Genomic DNA, 17,305 nt, shown 5'->3' with positions numbered 1-17,305 from the left:
TTCCCCATTAGAAACAAACAATCCAGCCTTAATTACGCATAATCGGACAATCTGGAAAACAATTATACCTGTAATTAAAGCCTGGATTCCTGAAACATCTTCACTGAGCACCTAGAGTTGATTATCAACCATCTCTCTCATTCTGGTTATCAGCTTTCAACATTATTTCCCATGGATTTGGGTTGAATATTAATGTCTGATATCAACATACATTTTTTTTTTCAAGGTAAATCTTGTATTAATATATAACGTAATGAGGGGAGTGAAGTCATTGTGTATAATGAGGATCGAGAAACACCAAAAACTAGGCAGCTGGTGCAAATTCAGGTACATGAAATGTATCAGGTTTTCAACAGGTTTGCCATGAAATCCATCTCATCCAGAAGAGCGCCATCTAGGAACAGCAAAAAATAAATACACCTGCCACACCCTCAAACCTGAGTGCTGAATGTTGTTCCTTTCTAAACTCAATGTGGTATATGAGGGAAAAATGTGTGTGTGTGTGTGTGTGTGTGTGTGTGTGTGTGTGTGTGTGTGTGTGTGTCTGAGGAAAACAGTCCTAATAAAACAATACAAAATATATTTGAATATTTAATTTAATGATATGATAAGTTATTCAGAATAAAAAAGATGAGTATTAAATATTGAAAAAATATTCACGTCTAATTTTTTGCATATCGTATATTACATATTTTTCAACATATTCTATTAATTTATCATATAAATATTTGTGTTGCAGTTGTACTTAATTCAGCATATAATAATAATCTGATATGAATATCAAAAACAAAACCTTACATTTATTTCTGTTTATCTTTATTTAAAAAAGAAAACAGGAATAGCTACGCTAGCCCCGTGACACCTACGAGGCTAGCACCTAAATAGCATGTTTTAGCCTAAATCTCTCCAGTGATGCCCCACAGACGTCCTGAAGCGGGTCAGTTATGAACATGGTGTAATTTACTGTCACTTATAAACATGTAATTAGCTTCATAATGCAGCTGAAAAACTGGAATACGGTCAGTGGTGGACCATGTAGCTGAGTTAAAGAAGAGACACTCAGTAAAATACGACTCCAATAAAATTAAAACTTTCACTCGAGTGAAAGTACAACTTTACAAACTTTTTGAAATGTACTTAAGAATTCAAAGTACTATGATTTATTATGGCTATAATGTTAATATTATACACATGTTTTTATCTGCTCATAAACATGTAGTTGAGTAAAAAGTAAAAGATTTGACTATGAAATGTAGTGAAGTTAAAGTAAAAATCTCCCTGAATAGAAACACTTCAGTAAAGTAGAGATACACGAAAAAGCCACTTAAGTACAATAACGAATTGCGTTTACTTTTTTACTGTCCACCACTGGTTATGATACTGATACTGAGGTGGGACCAGGTTGCACAGCAACAATCCCTAAATGTGATTTAGATTATAATGTAGGAAAAAAACAAACAAACAAAAATACATTTAATTTGGGTCTGGTTGCATTTAGAGGTGAAATAATCATGAATAAAATGTTCTTGTAGAAACAGGTAAAACACAGAACACAATACGGCTTTACAGGAAAGTAATAGGTTACAAATATACATTTTTATTTCATACAATTATCCCCATGAGGGAGCGAGAGGTGACGGTGGCATTGTAAAAACAACTAAAAACAAAAAAAAGACCTTGAAAGGAACCGGACTCAAAAGGGAAGCCATCGTCATTCTGACACTGGATGTTTATTTATTATAGTGTGATCATTGTTGAGGTTAATCGCCTGTTCACTGATGATGATTTAAGTGCAAACTGTTCATGGTGATTATAGTCCTAAAACATTTTATTGAACTGTACACATTAATTACAGTTACAATTCCATGCTCATGGTTATTGAGTGGAACCATCCACTGTCATCCCATGTATCTTTAACCTGTTCATGTGGATCTTCCTCGGCAGCAGTGTGTGGTTCCCAGTTTATTAGAAGTTCATCCAGAAGGGCATCAGGATGATCAGGATGGATCAGGCAGGTCCACAGAGCAGAAAGAGACAAGATCAGTGGTCCAATTTTGTGTTGTATGGCCTCCAGAAAAAAAAGTGCCCCAAATAAAATAGTGAATGTGTTGAAATGAGAATCCGAAAGATGAATCATAATTAATGCACCTTTAAAATGGATGCATCAATCAATCAACCAATTAATCAATTAATCAATCATCTGTCTATCTGTTTGTCTACGTGTCTATCTGTCTGTTTGTCTATCTGTTTGTCTATCTATCTGTCTTTTATTAACTAATTTGTAGTATTTATATGTAGTCAAAGTTGATATTCCCTCAAATGTACAAACAAAAGCAAACACTGTTTTAAAATTACCAACAGATTGTTTATATGTAATAAAATACAGTTTCATTTTTAATGACACACACACACACACACACACACACACACACACACACACACACACACACACACACAGTCATAAATCATCTCAAAACGTTCTCGCAGCATTTCCCGACTTTCTTTGCGACTCCTTTCGTCACGCAGAGAGACTCCGCCACAGCCAATAGTAATCGAGGACGCCACTCGTTCTGACCAATCAGCGCCGTGTCTGTGTTAAAGGACTTTAAAAGGGGGATATTTGAACCTAAACAGCTCAACTTCTCCTCCATCCGCGTCCCGGAGCTCGCATGTGGCTATAACGCGTTCTTATAGCATAAAGACGTTTTAGAGTTTAAATTACAGTGTACTGGATTGAGTTGGATATTGATTCTGCATCCGGTCACGTTTTATATACTTAGCGTTAGTGCTAACTTTGCTAGCTTGACTAGTAAGCTAGCAGCACAGCTCATCGGTTTGCGTTTGAATTTCTGAATACGATTTAAGACGCTGTAAGTATTTTACATCGTGTAAATACGTATTATTGTAAATATTATTTTTGATATTAACCGCGTATTGCTGTATTTCTTTTTTTTATATCTTTGTGTGCTATTGGCTGCATGTGTAAAAATCCCTCCTTGTTTAATATGAAGTGCACTATATAGATCGTGTGTACGCTGTTCACTTATATTGTATCTAGTGAGCCTAAGTAGGGAGTGCGCATTGATTTAGGATAAACACACTAATTAACGGTTAACTTGTATTTTCTATCACGAAGTTATTTAACTAATAGATCACTGACCTAATGACTAGTCTTCTAACTCGCCTGTAATGTAAGTAAAGTCTAAATATCGATCATAATAATCGATTACTTCTAAAGTGTTTCCGGATGAAGCAGGTGACGTCACGGAGCTGCTGAATTCTCCATTCTGTTTAGAGTGAGAGTAGATCCGGCCGCGAGGCAAATCAGTTATATCCATGCGCCATGTTCTTACACACGTGAAGGCGCATTCATAATTCATAATTCGTAATGTAAATGTACAACCTGAACATAACACACTTATTTCTCCTCTCATTTATTTCTTATTTATACTTGACAGTTACTGTTTACATGCTGGTTTTTTTGCACCACTTGACTGCTGCTGATGTTTTCTGCACTGCATAGTGTTTGTTTATATTTACTCTTGGTTATAGTTTTTATAGTTCTTTCTTGTATAGTAGAAATAACCAAAGCTTCTTGGCTTGTCCTGAGAGAATTCCTTGCAGCCAATAGGAATTGATGACTCTCAGTGTAGCCAATCAGAGTCTTGCCAGTGTTTAAATTGGGTTTATTTGCCCCTGGTTGTTGTTTTTAAATTTAATTGGATATAATTGAATGCAGTTTAAACTAGACTGTGATTTGACTACAGCTTTTCTGTAACCGGTTACTGTGTTTTGTGCCCACGGTAATGTAAAAAAAAAAAAAAAACCTCAATGTTGCACTTGATGTGTTTCCTCACCATGTGCTTCCCTGATTCTCTTTAGATTATGGATCCTGCTGCAAGGATCAGATCATCCAAGGACCTGGCAAGCCAGAGAACCGAAAAGGTAAAATGTTGTATACCGGTTTCAGTGTGACTGCACATTGTTTTGTTGTTTTTTATTTTAAAGTTGACTTATGATTGCTGTGAAATCCACGTCCTGTTCATCTGACCATGTACATGGTGTTGATTTTGTCTCATATAACCATCACAGTGCTCTCTTTATTTAGCGTTTTGCTTTTTATTCCGGTTTGATTGTTGGTCCTTGGATGTGTTTTTCTAAGGAACTGGAGACAATTTATCCAGCAGCAATGTTGATCTAATTCATCTGCTCATGACAGCTGGTTAAACACATATTCGTGTTGAGAAGAATTCCCCGACATCTACACTTATTTTCTTTGACATTTTGTACTTTCTTCCTTCCATCCTCCTTTTTTTTATTATTATTACCGCTTTTCTTCCAGGTTCTAAGCACTGGGCCGAAGAGGATTCCTGTGACTCAGAGTTGCCACAAGCCGGCCCCGACTCCGACCCACACGACGGTGCTGGGTGTTACTCAGGGCCCTCAGCGCATCCAGAGGCCTCGGAGCGAACATAAAGTCCCGTGCGGCGGAGAGCAGAACATCAACCCTGTGCAGACTCTATCCAAACCGGCACCGAGCCAACCCAAACCTGCTCCCATCACCACCACCACCACCGAGAGTGTGAAACTCACAGAGCCCAGACAGGACAAACCTCACCGTGAGTACGCTCTCCATTTACACGCTTTGTGTGTGTGTGTGTCTCGAATTCCTTCACCTTGTTTTTGTTCTTTCTTCAGCAAAACCTGCCGATGGGATGACCAGCACATCCAGCACTGAGAAGTAAGTCATGCATTCCAGAAATCTACACACCAGGGCCTCGTCCAGACCAGGCTCATGTTATTGCTTCAGTGAATCAAAATCTTATTTTTTCCTTAATTCTTTTTTTGGGAGATGTTTATTTTACCCTGGGCCTCTATTTCACAGCTAACTGTGCACGTTACCTTTTGTGGGGGTTTTATATTTGCGTGTAGAGAAACGTGGCAAAATAAATATCTTTCAGTTCCAAGTGTCTTCAATTCCTCCTTTAGAAGTTAAACGGTCATCAGTCATAACGAGGACCGTGATCGCCAATAACCGAAATACACAAGCGATCTCAGTTTTGCTTCCCTCACGCATTTGTCCGTTTCTTCTCCCGTGCTTCAGGAAGCCGTGGAGTCTGGAGAACTTCGACATTGGCCGCGCTCTCGGCAAGGGCAAGTTCGGAAGCGTGTACTTGGCCAGAGAGCGACAGACGAAGTTCATCCTGGCCCTGAAGGTGCTCTTTAAAAAGCAGCTGGAGAAAGCGGGTGTGGAGCACCAGCTGAGGCGAGAGGTGGAGATCCAATCTCATCTCAGGTGTGTGACCCAGACCCCCGGCATGCATCTTTTTGCTTAGTACCATACACAAGTTATAAAACTTCTGTTCCACCGCACAGGCATCCAAACATCCTGCGCCTGTATGGATACTTCCACGACTCAGCTCGAGTATACCTCATCCTGGAGTTTGCTCCGAAAGGTGAGCTGTACGGAGAACTGCAGCGCTGCAGGATGTTTGACGACCAGCGCAGTGCCACGGTGAGGACACGCGTCACCTCCATCTGACTGTTGTGAAATCGCAGTGCACAGGAGGAACAGTCTTATTGTTAGAACATTACTAATTGTTGGTTAAAATGTGTATAAGTGGGCGGGGCTTACTTTTTCTGTCTTTCAATTGAAACAAATTTTGGATGATTCTGATTGATGGAAAATACTCAGCGTTGCCATTGTGATTTACTAATATTCAAATTTACAACGTCACATTTGGTTTCATTTGACGTTGTAAATCATCAGTGAAACGAGTTCCTGCTTATCTTCTAGCATCAATTAACAGATGCCCGTTCTCTGCCTCTTTCTCTCGGGTTGCTGCGAGAATGCAGTTTATGATGTTCCTGATCATTCACAGGAAACCTCCGCTGTCTCGATGGTTGCGCGTTGGCGTAGTTTGTTTGCACCATTGAGGCCCTGTAAACCAGCCGTTACTGAAGAGAGAGAACGCGTTATTAACCTGCTCTGTTACATCAAAGTAATGATGTCTCTCAGCAAACCGGAATCCTGATTACGGTTAAAATCGGATTAAAATGTATTGACGTCATGCTTTCGACCAGGCAGTAATTACAACCCAATGCAAAGTAGCTCGTGATTCTCAGACGAAGCCGCAGAACAAACGTCTGAAGTCCGTTTCCATTATAACAGACAGGTTGTGCAGCGTAATATAAAATCCCCCTCGTGTTTTCCCTCTGCATAGTTTTGTGACAGCATGTCATTTTAAAAGCATTCTCTCTCACACACACACACACACACACACACACACAAGGGCGTTGCCTCAACAAATAGTCAGATATTTTACACTCCGGGTTGACAAGTTTTTTTTTTTTTATGCTAAATGATGCTTGCTTTATTTGACTCTTTGTGAATTTCCCTCGGAGATGAATGGTCTGTCTGTATTATCCCTCCTTCTGGTGTTCCTCTGGTTGTTGTCTCAGGCTGTGTGGATTCACCTGACTGGATTTCAGTCTATTGCGTAAAGCTGTGCATTAATGTGCCTGAATTGTGTGTGTGTTTGCAGTATATAATGGAATTGGCTGATGCTTTGTACTACTGCCATTCAAAGAAAGTGATCCACAGAGACATTAAACCCGAGAACCTGCTGTTGGGAGCAAACGGGGAGCTGAAGATCGCAGATTTCGGGTGGTCCGTCCACACTCCGTCTTCCCGGTATGATCTTTAACATAAACATCATGATCAATAACCTGCTGATCCCTTCTCATTCCATGACCTAAATCTCTCGGGTTTTCCGGGCCGCAGGAGGTCGACGCTGTGCGGAACGCTCGACTATCTCCCTCCAGAGATGATCGAGGGCAAAACTCACGACGAGAAGGTGGACCTCTGGAGCCTGGGCGTTCTCTGCTACGAGTTCCTGGTCGGAAATCCTCCTTTCGAGACGAAGAGCCACGAAGAGACGTACCGCAAAATCTCCAGGGTGAGGAGAGATCTCTTGTATCACGCAGGCGTGTAAAAGAGCGGGAGTTTTTACGGTTTCCTCTAAACAAAAATGCACCGTCCTGGTAGTGTTGCAAAATTGTAGGAATTTAAAACGTTCCATGGGAATAAATGACTTTACAAAATTGCAGGTTTGACAATAACACGGAACTTAAATGTGTTTAGGGGGGAAAAAACTTGCAGGATAATTTTGGTTAAAAACGTCCAGATTTTAATGCAGTTTTCAGACGAATGTGCAGAATGAAGGAGTAGAAATTTCAGTCACATGCACACTTACTGCAGGGCTCCTGAGGCCACGCCCCCTACAGGTCCCGTGCATTCCTCCATCACAGAACACGCAGCATTTCTTCAATCCTGCACACAAAATCATGTACAAAAGTCCATCTGACATATTACATAAATCTGTTTAACTTCCTAAAGCTATTGTGCAGCAAAATAAAATATTTAAACTGCATCATATATACATTTCCCCGAATTTCCCAGATAAAGTTCAACTTGAATGTTTATGGAAATTTACTGGGAATTTTCCACCCTTTTGCAAGTCTTCAAGGCAGGACGTTGAATTCAGGGTTGTGATTAAGCTCTTGATTCTGATTGGTTAAAACATTTGATATGGTGCAAAGTTCTGTTGTGTATGGACGCAGTCTCCAGTGTGTGTTATGGTCAAAAACAATTGGCTAACGGAACTAAAAGTACAATCCGTCGTTCCTTGATGAATAAATTGGAGATTAGTTTTCTAATTAGAATAAAATGCAGTGTATGCTGCTTCATCACACCACACGTGTACTTGATTTTTGTCTTGTTTTTCCTCCGCAGGTCGAGTTCACGTTTCCGTCCCACGTCAGCGAGGGGGCGAGAGATCTGATCAGCCGGCTGTTAAAACACAACCCCATGCACCGGCTTCCCATCCAAGGAGTCCTGACTCACCCCTGGGTTTTGGAAAACTCCATTAAGAAGCCGAGCAGCTTCACCCGAGCCGTGAAAGATTCCGAGTGAAAACTCCACGTGACTCAAACAAACTACGGATTCGAGATTCAGAGGAAAACTGCAGCAATTCCTGAGCCTGGCTGCTTTTTTTTTTTTTCTTTCCCCCCCTTCCCTCTCACGTGCACGTGACATTTCTTTCCCCTGTCCAAATTTTCTCTCCTGTAAATATTTATCTGTTCAGAATTATGAAAAATGTACCTGTTATTACTTGAAATAATAAATTAGTTTTTAAGTGTTAAATGTTTTGTACAATTCGGGAGCTTTTTCTCCTTCTCTCTTTTTATGGACAATGATTTATTTCAGTGTTTTTGGGCACAGTTTAATTTTTTTTTTCCCCCACAGACACAACAGGAAGTCGAACTAGTCATGGAATTACGATGAACACGCGATGAACAGTTTGCATTCCTGCAGAAATATTAAGTGTTCAAGTGTCGTTTGTCCTCCAGAAAAGTGCAATAGGTGACTGTGATCTGCTTGTGCTCAGGATGAAGTGCTTTTGCTGGAAGATTTGTGGGTTTACGTGCCGAGCGTTTTTGTATCTTAAAACATTTCACATCACCACTATTTAAAGCTACACTGAAACAACCTTTATATGCTTGTTTATTGCCAAAATAAATAATGTTTAATATTATTCTCTTGTCTCTTGTTCGATTGATTTAAGAACCAGCAGTAAATCATCTCAATAGGAGTTGTTTGGTAGGGATTAAATATGTAGAGATTTATTTTTGATAATCAGGCAATGCAGAGGGATTTAATTAAAAGACCGATAGATTATAAATCAACAATTTTTTTGGTTTTATCTTAAATTAGCATCAATTAAACACGTTTTCTGTCATGAGTTATATACTGCCCCCTAGTGTATACATGCTGGAAAAACATCTCAGTATAACCCAGTGGTTCTTAAACAGCGGTGCGTCTTTAGAGGGAATAAAGACGCGACAGGCGGTGGTAATGATCGGCAGGGTTTATCTGTTTGTTTTTCATTAATCTTCTAAAAATAAACCCCATTCACTCAAAGCAACCACAAACAAAAATTAGGTGATTAATGCAAGTAAATGACAACCTCATTTTGAATACCCTACACTTTTCTGTTTTTGTACTTGATAAAAGTCGGGAATTGCAGATAAACTTCGAGAACCACTGGTATAGAATCTGTTTGGTTTTACAGCATAAAAAAATAATTAAATCATATTTATACATTACTATAATAGTACATATTCTGCACTATTGTGCTTAAATAGAGTTCTAGGAGCCGTTTGTTCTCGCGCAGCAGAGTGGCGCAGCGGAAGCGTGCTGGGCCCATAACCCAGAGGTCGATGGATCGAAACCATCCTCTGCTAGATTTTTTTTCCCTTCATTTTAGTATAACGTGTATTTTTTTTTAATATAAACGAAAACAATGATTTTTCAAGTGTAAAAATAAATAAATGTGCTACTTTATTTAAATTGTATTACCACGGACGACAAACGAATTATAATAAGCGATTATTCAGGCGTTTAAAACAGTACATAAGCGCAGCACCATCTAGCGTTCACTTTAATGTAATGTAAGCCAATCAGAACAGAGACGTCAGCTCCGGCTCTGTGACGTCATCCCCAGGCGACACCGGCTTCCACATTGTTGATAGACGACAGCGTGTTTGGAAGTCAGTGTTTTAAATTTCTGGCTTTTATTGCACTCTTATCGGTTTTGTGTCAAATAACTAACCAGTAAGGTTCACTTTTACTTGTATATTTAAGGCATAAACGTTTCTTTTGTTTTATTTTCGACGACAACAATCCAAAACTAAGCGAGTTGTTGTCACCGGAATCGCTGTCTGTTTGATTTACACAAAATATTTCATTATTAGAAATCTTGAATCACGACTTCCGACATGAAGTGTCATTACGAGGTGCTGGGGGTGAAAAAGGACGCTGGAGACGACGAGCTGAAGAAGGCCTACCGCAAGCTAGCTCTGAAATGGCACCCAGGTGGGTCCGAGTTCTCCTGTGGTTCCTGAGAGCTTCTACATGATCTGTCTCATTTTCTATACTAACAGCTCGTTCACAGGGACTTGTAGAGCCCTCAGTACACAAAAGCAGCCTGGAGAACTTGTATGGTTCTTTATATTGTCGAAGGAGACGTTTATTTCACACGAAGGAGTCTCCAGTGTCAACGTCTTCTTACAGACAGAGGCCTATTCATCAGAACAGGAAATAGTTTGTGTTGTATTGTGGACTTTTCACAACATTTAGTGTAACTATAAATGAATAAAACGTGTGACGTTGTTTTACCACTATCTTCACATAGCAGGTAGTGTTTTACTGTAACACAACATACAGTATGTATAACTTTCTTGTGTTACTTTGAGGGGGGGTGGGGGGGTGTCAAAAAGTTTGAGGTCATGTAATTTATTCACTATTAACATGCTGACATTCCACATGCCACCATTTTTATACTTGTTACACTAAAGGAATTTTATGAACCCCGCCTTATTTTATTCTAAGGGTGATAAAACTTTTGCTTTTCTGAGAGCCCTGACACAGACGACTGATTTCAGATAAGAACCTGGAGAACGGAGACGAGGCGGCGGAGCAGTTTAAACTGATCCAGGCGGCGTACGATGTTCTGAGCGACCCACAGGAAAGAGCCTGGTGAGCACCGCTTCGCTTCATAACACGTAATAAACATATAAACATGCAATGATTGCGCTGTTGCACCTGAGCACAGAGGAAAACCTCTGACGGGAGAGTCGTTCGGGGCTGAAAGTGTTAAACTGATGTTGGAACTGGTGCTAAACTTTTCAGCAGGTTATTTTTTGTGGATAAATAAAAGGTTATTTAAATGAATATTTATTAAAAATCACACTTTTGTGTCTCATGTATAATTTCACACATCTGTATTGTTTTTTAAAATAATACAGAACCAGACTCACACAGTGCACCTTTTTATTAAATGCACCTTTAATGAAACAGATCAGACCAGAACTCATTTCATTTCCTTTTCTACTGAAATTATTTACCTTCAGGACTCTTTGGTTCATTTTTCATATACAGAGTTTAAAGCAGGTTGAAGAGGATTATTATATGTCCGGTATTAATTTCTTTCCTATCAGACCTCATCATGATCCTGTTCTGTCCTCTGTTTTGCTTATAGGTACGATAACCACCGGGAGGCGTTGTTGAAGGGTGGCGTGAGCGGAGAGTATCAGGATGACAGCATCGATCTTCTGCAGTACTTTACAGTCACCTGTTATTCGGGTTATGGAGAAGATGAGCAGGTAAGTCAGAGTGCAGAGTTAATTAGGAACCAGTGTTGATGTTAAATGTGTTGCAGTATCACAGTCAGTCACTAGGCGCCAGCAAAAGCGCAGAATTAGACTGCAACCAAAACCAATCTGGCGGTTGTTTTATTACTTTTTTCTTTACAGAGCAAAAAGTTTGTTTTAATCAAAAATAGTCTACTCAAAGGAATTCTATATTGTTAACGTACAAACACCTGATTCAATTAATGTCTATTTTTAATTTCACCATTTTCTCCTCTTAATAATTTGTGTCAAATTTCTCATTACTGAACATCTGAAAAAGCTCCTTGTCCCACGCAGGGCTTCTACACAGTGTATAGGAACCTGTTCGAATCCATCGCCAAGGAGGAACTGGAGCACAGTAAAGAGGAGGATGATGAGTGTGATGATTTTCCCACGTTTGGAGACTCCCAAAGTGACTACGATACGGTAACGTTTAACCGTAGTTCTCGTTATCGTGTTTCAAAATATAGTAGTTTGAATAGAATATAGAGCGTAAATGTTTATTATAGATATGTAATTGTGTCGCTTTGAATCTTAAAACCTCATTCACAGACTCATTTAATGTAATGTCCCTTATTTGAACGATGTTGCTTTAGAGTTGTCATGGTGACACAATCTATCACTTGTTGCTTAATAAAAATGGATTAAATACTGATTTATTATAGATATCGAACAGAAACGCATTACAATATAATGCTGCAACAATAATATAAACAATACGAGCTTATATTAATTTTCATAACGCAGCTTTAATGTGATACAAACCCAGAATCACTTATTGCATCTTTAAAGTCATATAAAACGTGGCCCACAGTGTGTGTAATCTGTGTGTAACATGATCATGTTCCTGATATCAGTTGCTCTGTAGTATTTAAATGCTAATATGAAGGTAAAGAGACGTGCTGGTGTTTCCTCGGAGCAGGTGGTGCACGTGTTCTACGGCTGCTGGCAGAGTTTCTGCACCCGGAAAAACTTTGCGTGGAAGGAGGAGTACGATACGCGCCAGGCCTCGAACCGCTGGGAGAAGAGAGCCATGGAGAAAGAGAACAAAAAGACCCGTGATAAGGCCAGGAAGGAGCGCAGTGAGCTGGTGCGCCAGCTAGTGGCCTTCGTGCGCAAACGTGACAAACGAGTGCAGGCTCACAAGAAACTGGTGGAGGAGCAGAACGCTGAAAAAGCCAAGAAAGTGGAGGAGCTGAGGAGGAAGCAGAAACTGGAGCAGGCGAAGTGAGAGTCTCTAAGGTTTTTATCTTAAACAGAGCGTCTGATTTACTTAACGTAACCGTCAATCCTTCTCTCTCTCTCCCCATCTCTCTATCACCCAGGCTGGCAGAGGAATATAAAGAGCAGAAATGGTCTGCGATGGCTGAACTGGAGCAGGAGCTGCAGCAGATGGAACTTCAGTATGGACGAGAGTTTGGAGACACAGAAGAAGAGCTGGAGGAGGACGTAGCCGAGACAGGTACTGCACCTTTAATAATTCAGCCCATAATATCCCATACTGCACCTTTAATAATACAGCCCATAATATCCCATACCGCACCTTTTAATAATACAGCCCATAATATCCCATACCTCACATTTAATAATACAGCCCATAATATCCCATACCGCACCTTTAAAAATACAGCCCATAATATCCCATACTGCACCTTTAATAATACAGCCCATAATATCCCATACTGCCCCTTTAATAATACAGCCCATAATATCCCCATACTGCACCTTTAATAATACAGCCCATAATATCCCATACTGCACCTTTAATAATACAGCCCATAATATCCCATACCGCACCTTTAATAATACAGCCCATAATATCCCATACCGCACCTTTAATAATACAGCCCATAATATCCCATACTGCACCTTTATTAATACAGCCCATAATATCCCATACTGCACCTTTAATAATACAGCCCATAATATCCCATACTGCACCTTTAATAATACAGCCCATAATATCCATACCGCACCTTTTAATAATACAGCCCATAATATCCCATACCTCACATTTAATAATACAGCCCATAATATCCCATACTGCACCTTTAATAAAACAGCCCATAATATCCCATACTGCACCTTTAATAATACAGCCCATAATATCCCATACCGCACCTTTAATAATACAGCCCATAATATCCCATACCGCACCTTTAATAATACAGCCCATAATATCCCATACTGCACCTTTATTAATACAGCCCATAATATCCCATACTGCACCTTTAATAATACAGCCCATAATATCCCATACTGCACCTTTAATAATACAGCCCATAATATCCCATACCGCACCTTTAATAATACAGCCCATAATATCCCATACCGCACCTTTAATAATACAGCCCATAATATCCCATACTGCACCTTTATTAATACAGCCCATAATATCCCATACTGCACCTTTAATAATACAGCCCATAATATCCCATACTGCACCTTTAATAATACAGCCCATAATATCCCATACTGCACCTTTAATAATACAGCCCATAATATCCCATACCGCACCTTTAATAATACAGCCCATAATATCCCATACCGCACCTTTAATAATACAGCCCATAATATCCCATACTGCACCTTTATTAATACAGCCCATAATATCCCATACTGCACCTTTAATAATACAGCCCATAATATCCCATACTGCACCTTTAATAATACAGCCCATAATATCCATACCGCACCTTTTAATAATACAGCCCATAATATCCCATACCTCACATTTAATAATACAGCCCATAATATCCCATACTGCACCTTTAATAAAACAGCCCATAATATCCCATACTGCACCTTTAATAATACAGCCCATAATATCCCATACCGCACCTTTAATAATACAGCCCATAATATCCCATACCGCACCTTTAATAATACAGCCCATAATATCCCATACTGCACCTTTATTAATACAGCCCATAATATCCCATACTGCACCTTTAATAATACAGCCCATAATATCCCATACTGCACCTTTAATAATACAGCCCATAATATCCCATACCGCACCTTTAATAATACAGCCCATAATATCCCATACCGCACCTTTAATAATACAGCCCATAATATCCCATACTGCACCTTTATTAATACAGCCCATAATATCCCATACTGCACCTTTAATAATACAGCCCATAATATCCCATACCGCACCTTTAATAATACAGCCCATAATATCCCATACTGCACCTTTAATAATACAGCCCATAATATCCCATACCGCACCTTTAATAATACAGCCCATAATATCCCATACCGCACCTTTAATAATACAGCCCATAATATCCCATACTGCACCTTTATTAATACAGCCCATAATATCCCATACTGCACCTTTAATAATACAGCCCATAATATCCCATACTGCACCTTTAATAATACAGCCCATAATATCCATACCGCACCTTTTAATAATACAGCCCATAATATCCCATACCTCACATTTAATAATACAGCCCATAATATCCCATACTGCACCTTTAATAAAACAGCCCATAATATCCCATACTGCCCCTTTAATAATACAGCCCATAATATCCCATACCGCACCTTTAATAATACAGCCCATAATATCCCATACTGCACCTTTATTAATACAGCCCATAATATCCCATACTGCACCTTTAATAATACAGCCCATAATATCCCATACTGCACCTTTAATAATACAGCCCATAATATCCATACCGCACCTTTTAATAATACAGCCCATAATATCCCATACCTCACATTTAATAATACAGCCCATAATATCCCATACTGCACCTTTAATAAAACAGCCCATAATATCCCATACTGCACCTTTAATAATACAGCCCATAATATCCCATACTGCACCTTTAATAAAACAGCCCATAATATCCCATACTGCACCTTTAATAGTGTAACCCTAAGACCCTATAGATGCATGTTTATTATGACCTAAACCTATAATCCCATACTGCCCTCTATTGGTACAACCCATAGTGCACCTTTAATGTTACATATATACAGAATTGTTTAGTGAAACTTTTTTATCAACCCATAAAATCACATCTTTAATACACTGGTCCTGTAATATAAGTTCTGTACTACGAATGTTCATAATTTACAATGTTCGTTAAAAATTCACATTTTTATTAAGATTGTGTGACAAATAAACAACTTTTGGTAATTTTCAATTCCTTCGTCTGTCTGTAGCGGACCCTGTGAACGGCTCTGACGAGTTGGACGACCTTTACGACGACCTTTACTGTCCTGCCTGTGACAAATCCTTTAAAACTGACAAAGCGTTAGTAAACAAACACACACACACACACACACACACACACGTATGAAAATACGTTTTCTCATCATTCCTCATTCATGTGTAAATTGTTGTGTTTCTCCGGACTCAGGATGAAGAATCATGAAAAGTCGAAAAAGCACAGAGAAATGGTGGCTCTGCTCCGGCAGCAGCTTCAGGAGGAGGAAGAGTCTCTGAGTCGAAACATGGCAGAGAAAGATGGCAAGGAAGAGGAGGATGGAGAACAGGAAGATGAAGATGAGGAGAGGGAGACGGACACACCCAGACAAAAGTGGGTCACAAAACATTGCATTAATCATCCCTCGGTTTCCTGCTGAATTCCTGTGTTGGGGGCTAATATTTAAAATGATCTTCCTGCTAATATCACTTACTGCAGCTTTAATATGATATAAACCTGAAATTTCTTACTGCAGCTTTAATATGATATAAACCTGAAATCACATAAGGTCTCTTTAATATCCTTTAATTGGACAAACTGCTCCTTTAATATAATATGAACCTAAAAATCGCCTATTTCATCTTTAATGATCTAAACCTAAATAATCTTTATAATATAAATATACATTGAATGAACTAAAACTGTGTTTATTTTAATTTAACACTAATGTGTGATTGCAGATTGTCAAAGAAACAGAAGAAGAAGAAGCGACAGCAGAAGAACTTGAATGTGAGTTTTATTTGTGCGTCTCAGGATCTCAAATTTCACATCGGAAACTAACTGACCAATAGAAATATCTCTGAAACTCATAACGTCAGTTTTTATTTTGATGCCCCACATAATCGCTTTTTTCATTACAGAACTTTCCAGCAGAGCCAGTGGCTGAGAGACCAGCTCCAGACTCCACAGATGACATCACCCCTCCTTCTAACCAATCAGGAGATAATGTGGCCAAGCCGGCCGGCTCAGAGGAACCTGCAGAGGAACCTGCAGAGGAGGTGAAGAAAGATGAACCGGAACCCAATAAAAGGTGTGTGAATGATTTGTGAAATTTAAACACACTGTGTTTCACCTTTCTGCCTGAGTGTGTTCTCATCTCAATAAAGAACCACACAAAGGAGAACTTCCTTACTGTGGGTCTGTTAATCACTAAACCCTGCAGATCCCAAAGATTCCAGATTTAACTCCTGAAATGTGTTTTTTCTTTTCAGCTCTGGAAAGACGAAAAACAAAAAAAATGGAAAAGATTCCAACAAGAGCAACAAAGCCAATGGAGCTGTAGATCCCAACCAAGAGGTGTGTGTGTGTGTGTGTGTGTGCGTGCGTGCGTGCGTGTGTGTGGATGCAGTAGTACTATTTACACAGTAAAATCTAACATTCCTTAACTTTCTCTCTGTCTCCCTTCTCTTATTGTTCTGATCTTTCACCCCTCTCTCTCTCTCTCTCTCTCTCTCTCTCTCTCTCTCTCTCTCTTTCTCTCTTTCTCTTGCTCTCTCTTTTCTCTCCTCTTTCTTCCTCCCTCTCTTTCTCTCCTCTCTTCCTCCCTCTCTTTCTCTCTCTCTCTCTTCCTCTCTCTCTCTCTCTCTCTCTCTCTCTCTCTCTCTCCTCTCTTTCTCTCTCTCTCTCCTCTCTCTCTTTCCCCCCCAGCAGAAGGAGGTGAATTTGCGTTGTGTGATCTGCCATTGTGAATTTGGCACGAGGAATAAACTGTTTGATCATCTCAAGTCAACTGGTCACGCCACAGCGCTGCTGTCCAACACCACCAGCAACGACAAAAGCAGGAAGGAGAAGAGAAAGAACAGATGAGCTCATCATCA

At 39.6% G+C, this 17,305-nt stretch overlaps 2 protein-coding genes across 7 annotated transcripts in view; both read left to right on the top strand.

Moving 5' to 3' along the window:
* Nucleotides 1–2,605: 2,605 nt before the first annotated feature.
* On the top strand, nt 2,606–8,597 carry aurka (aurora kinase A). The gene is made up of 9 exons (XM_083564736.1): nt 2,606–2,870; nt 3,883–3,945; nt 4,343–4,619; nt 4,699–4,741; nt 5,105–5,296; nt 5,377–5,515; nt 6,546–6,694; nt 6,785–6,959; nt 7,796–8,597. The coding sequence occupies exons 2-9, from the start codon at nt 3,886–3,888 to the stop codon at nt 7,973–7,975; spliced, it is 1,215 nt and encodes a 404-aa protein (XP_083420862.1). The 5' UTR covers nt 2,606–2,870; nt 3,883–3,885; the 3' UTR covers nt 7,976–8,597.
* Nucleotides 8,598–9,524: 927 nt separating this feature from the next.
* Nucleotides 9,525–17,305, top strand: part of dnajc21 (DnaJ heat shock protein family (Hsp40) member C21) — an 8,240-nt gene continuing 459 nt past the window's right edge. The window contains exons 1-13 of one of the 6 annotated variants that reach the window (XM_083563560.1): nt 9,525–9,612; nt 9,817–9,937; nt 10,507–10,600; nt 11,103–11,226; nt 11,551–11,679; nt 12,176–12,480; nt 12,579–12,715; nt 15,445–15,535; nt 15,642–15,821; nt 16,169–16,217; nt 16,349–16,518; nt 16,700–16,784; nt 17,136–17,305. The exon at nt 17,136–17,305 is cut by the window's right edge and continues 459 nt beyond it. In XM_083563560.1, the coding sequence (XP_083419686.1) occupies nt 9,841–9,937; nt 10,507–10,600; nt 11,103–11,226; nt 11,551–11,679; nt 12,176–12,480; nt 12,579–12,715; nt 15,445–15,535; nt 15,642–15,821; nt 16,169–16,217; nt 16,349–16,518; nt 16,700–16,784; nt 17,136–17,294 (1,620 nt within the window). In that variant the 5' untranslated portion in view covers nt 9,525–9,612; nt 9,817–9,840 and the 3' untranslated portion in view covers nt 17,295–17,305. Of the gene's footprint in view, nt 9,938–10,506; nt 10,601–11,102; nt 11,227–11,550; nt 11,680–12,175; nt 12,481–12,578; nt 12,716–15,444; nt 15,536–15,641; nt 15,822–16,168; nt 16,218–16,348; nt 16,519–16,699; nt 16,785–17,135 lie in introns of all 6 variants that reach the window. The other 5 variants (XM_083563562.1, XM_083563559.1, XM_083563561.1 and 2 more) reach the window with 5 other exon arrangements.

The sequence above is a fragment of the Silurus aristotelis genome (genome assembly GCF_946808225.1).
Source record: "Silurus aristotelis genome assembly, chromosome: 16".
Taxonomy (NCBI): domain Eukaryota; kingdom Metazoa; phylum Chordata; class Actinopteri; order Siluriformes; family Siluridae; genus Silurus; species Silurus aristotelis.
Note: the sequence above shows the minus strand (reverse complement) of the source record. Positions and strands in the feature narration are given on the sequence as shown.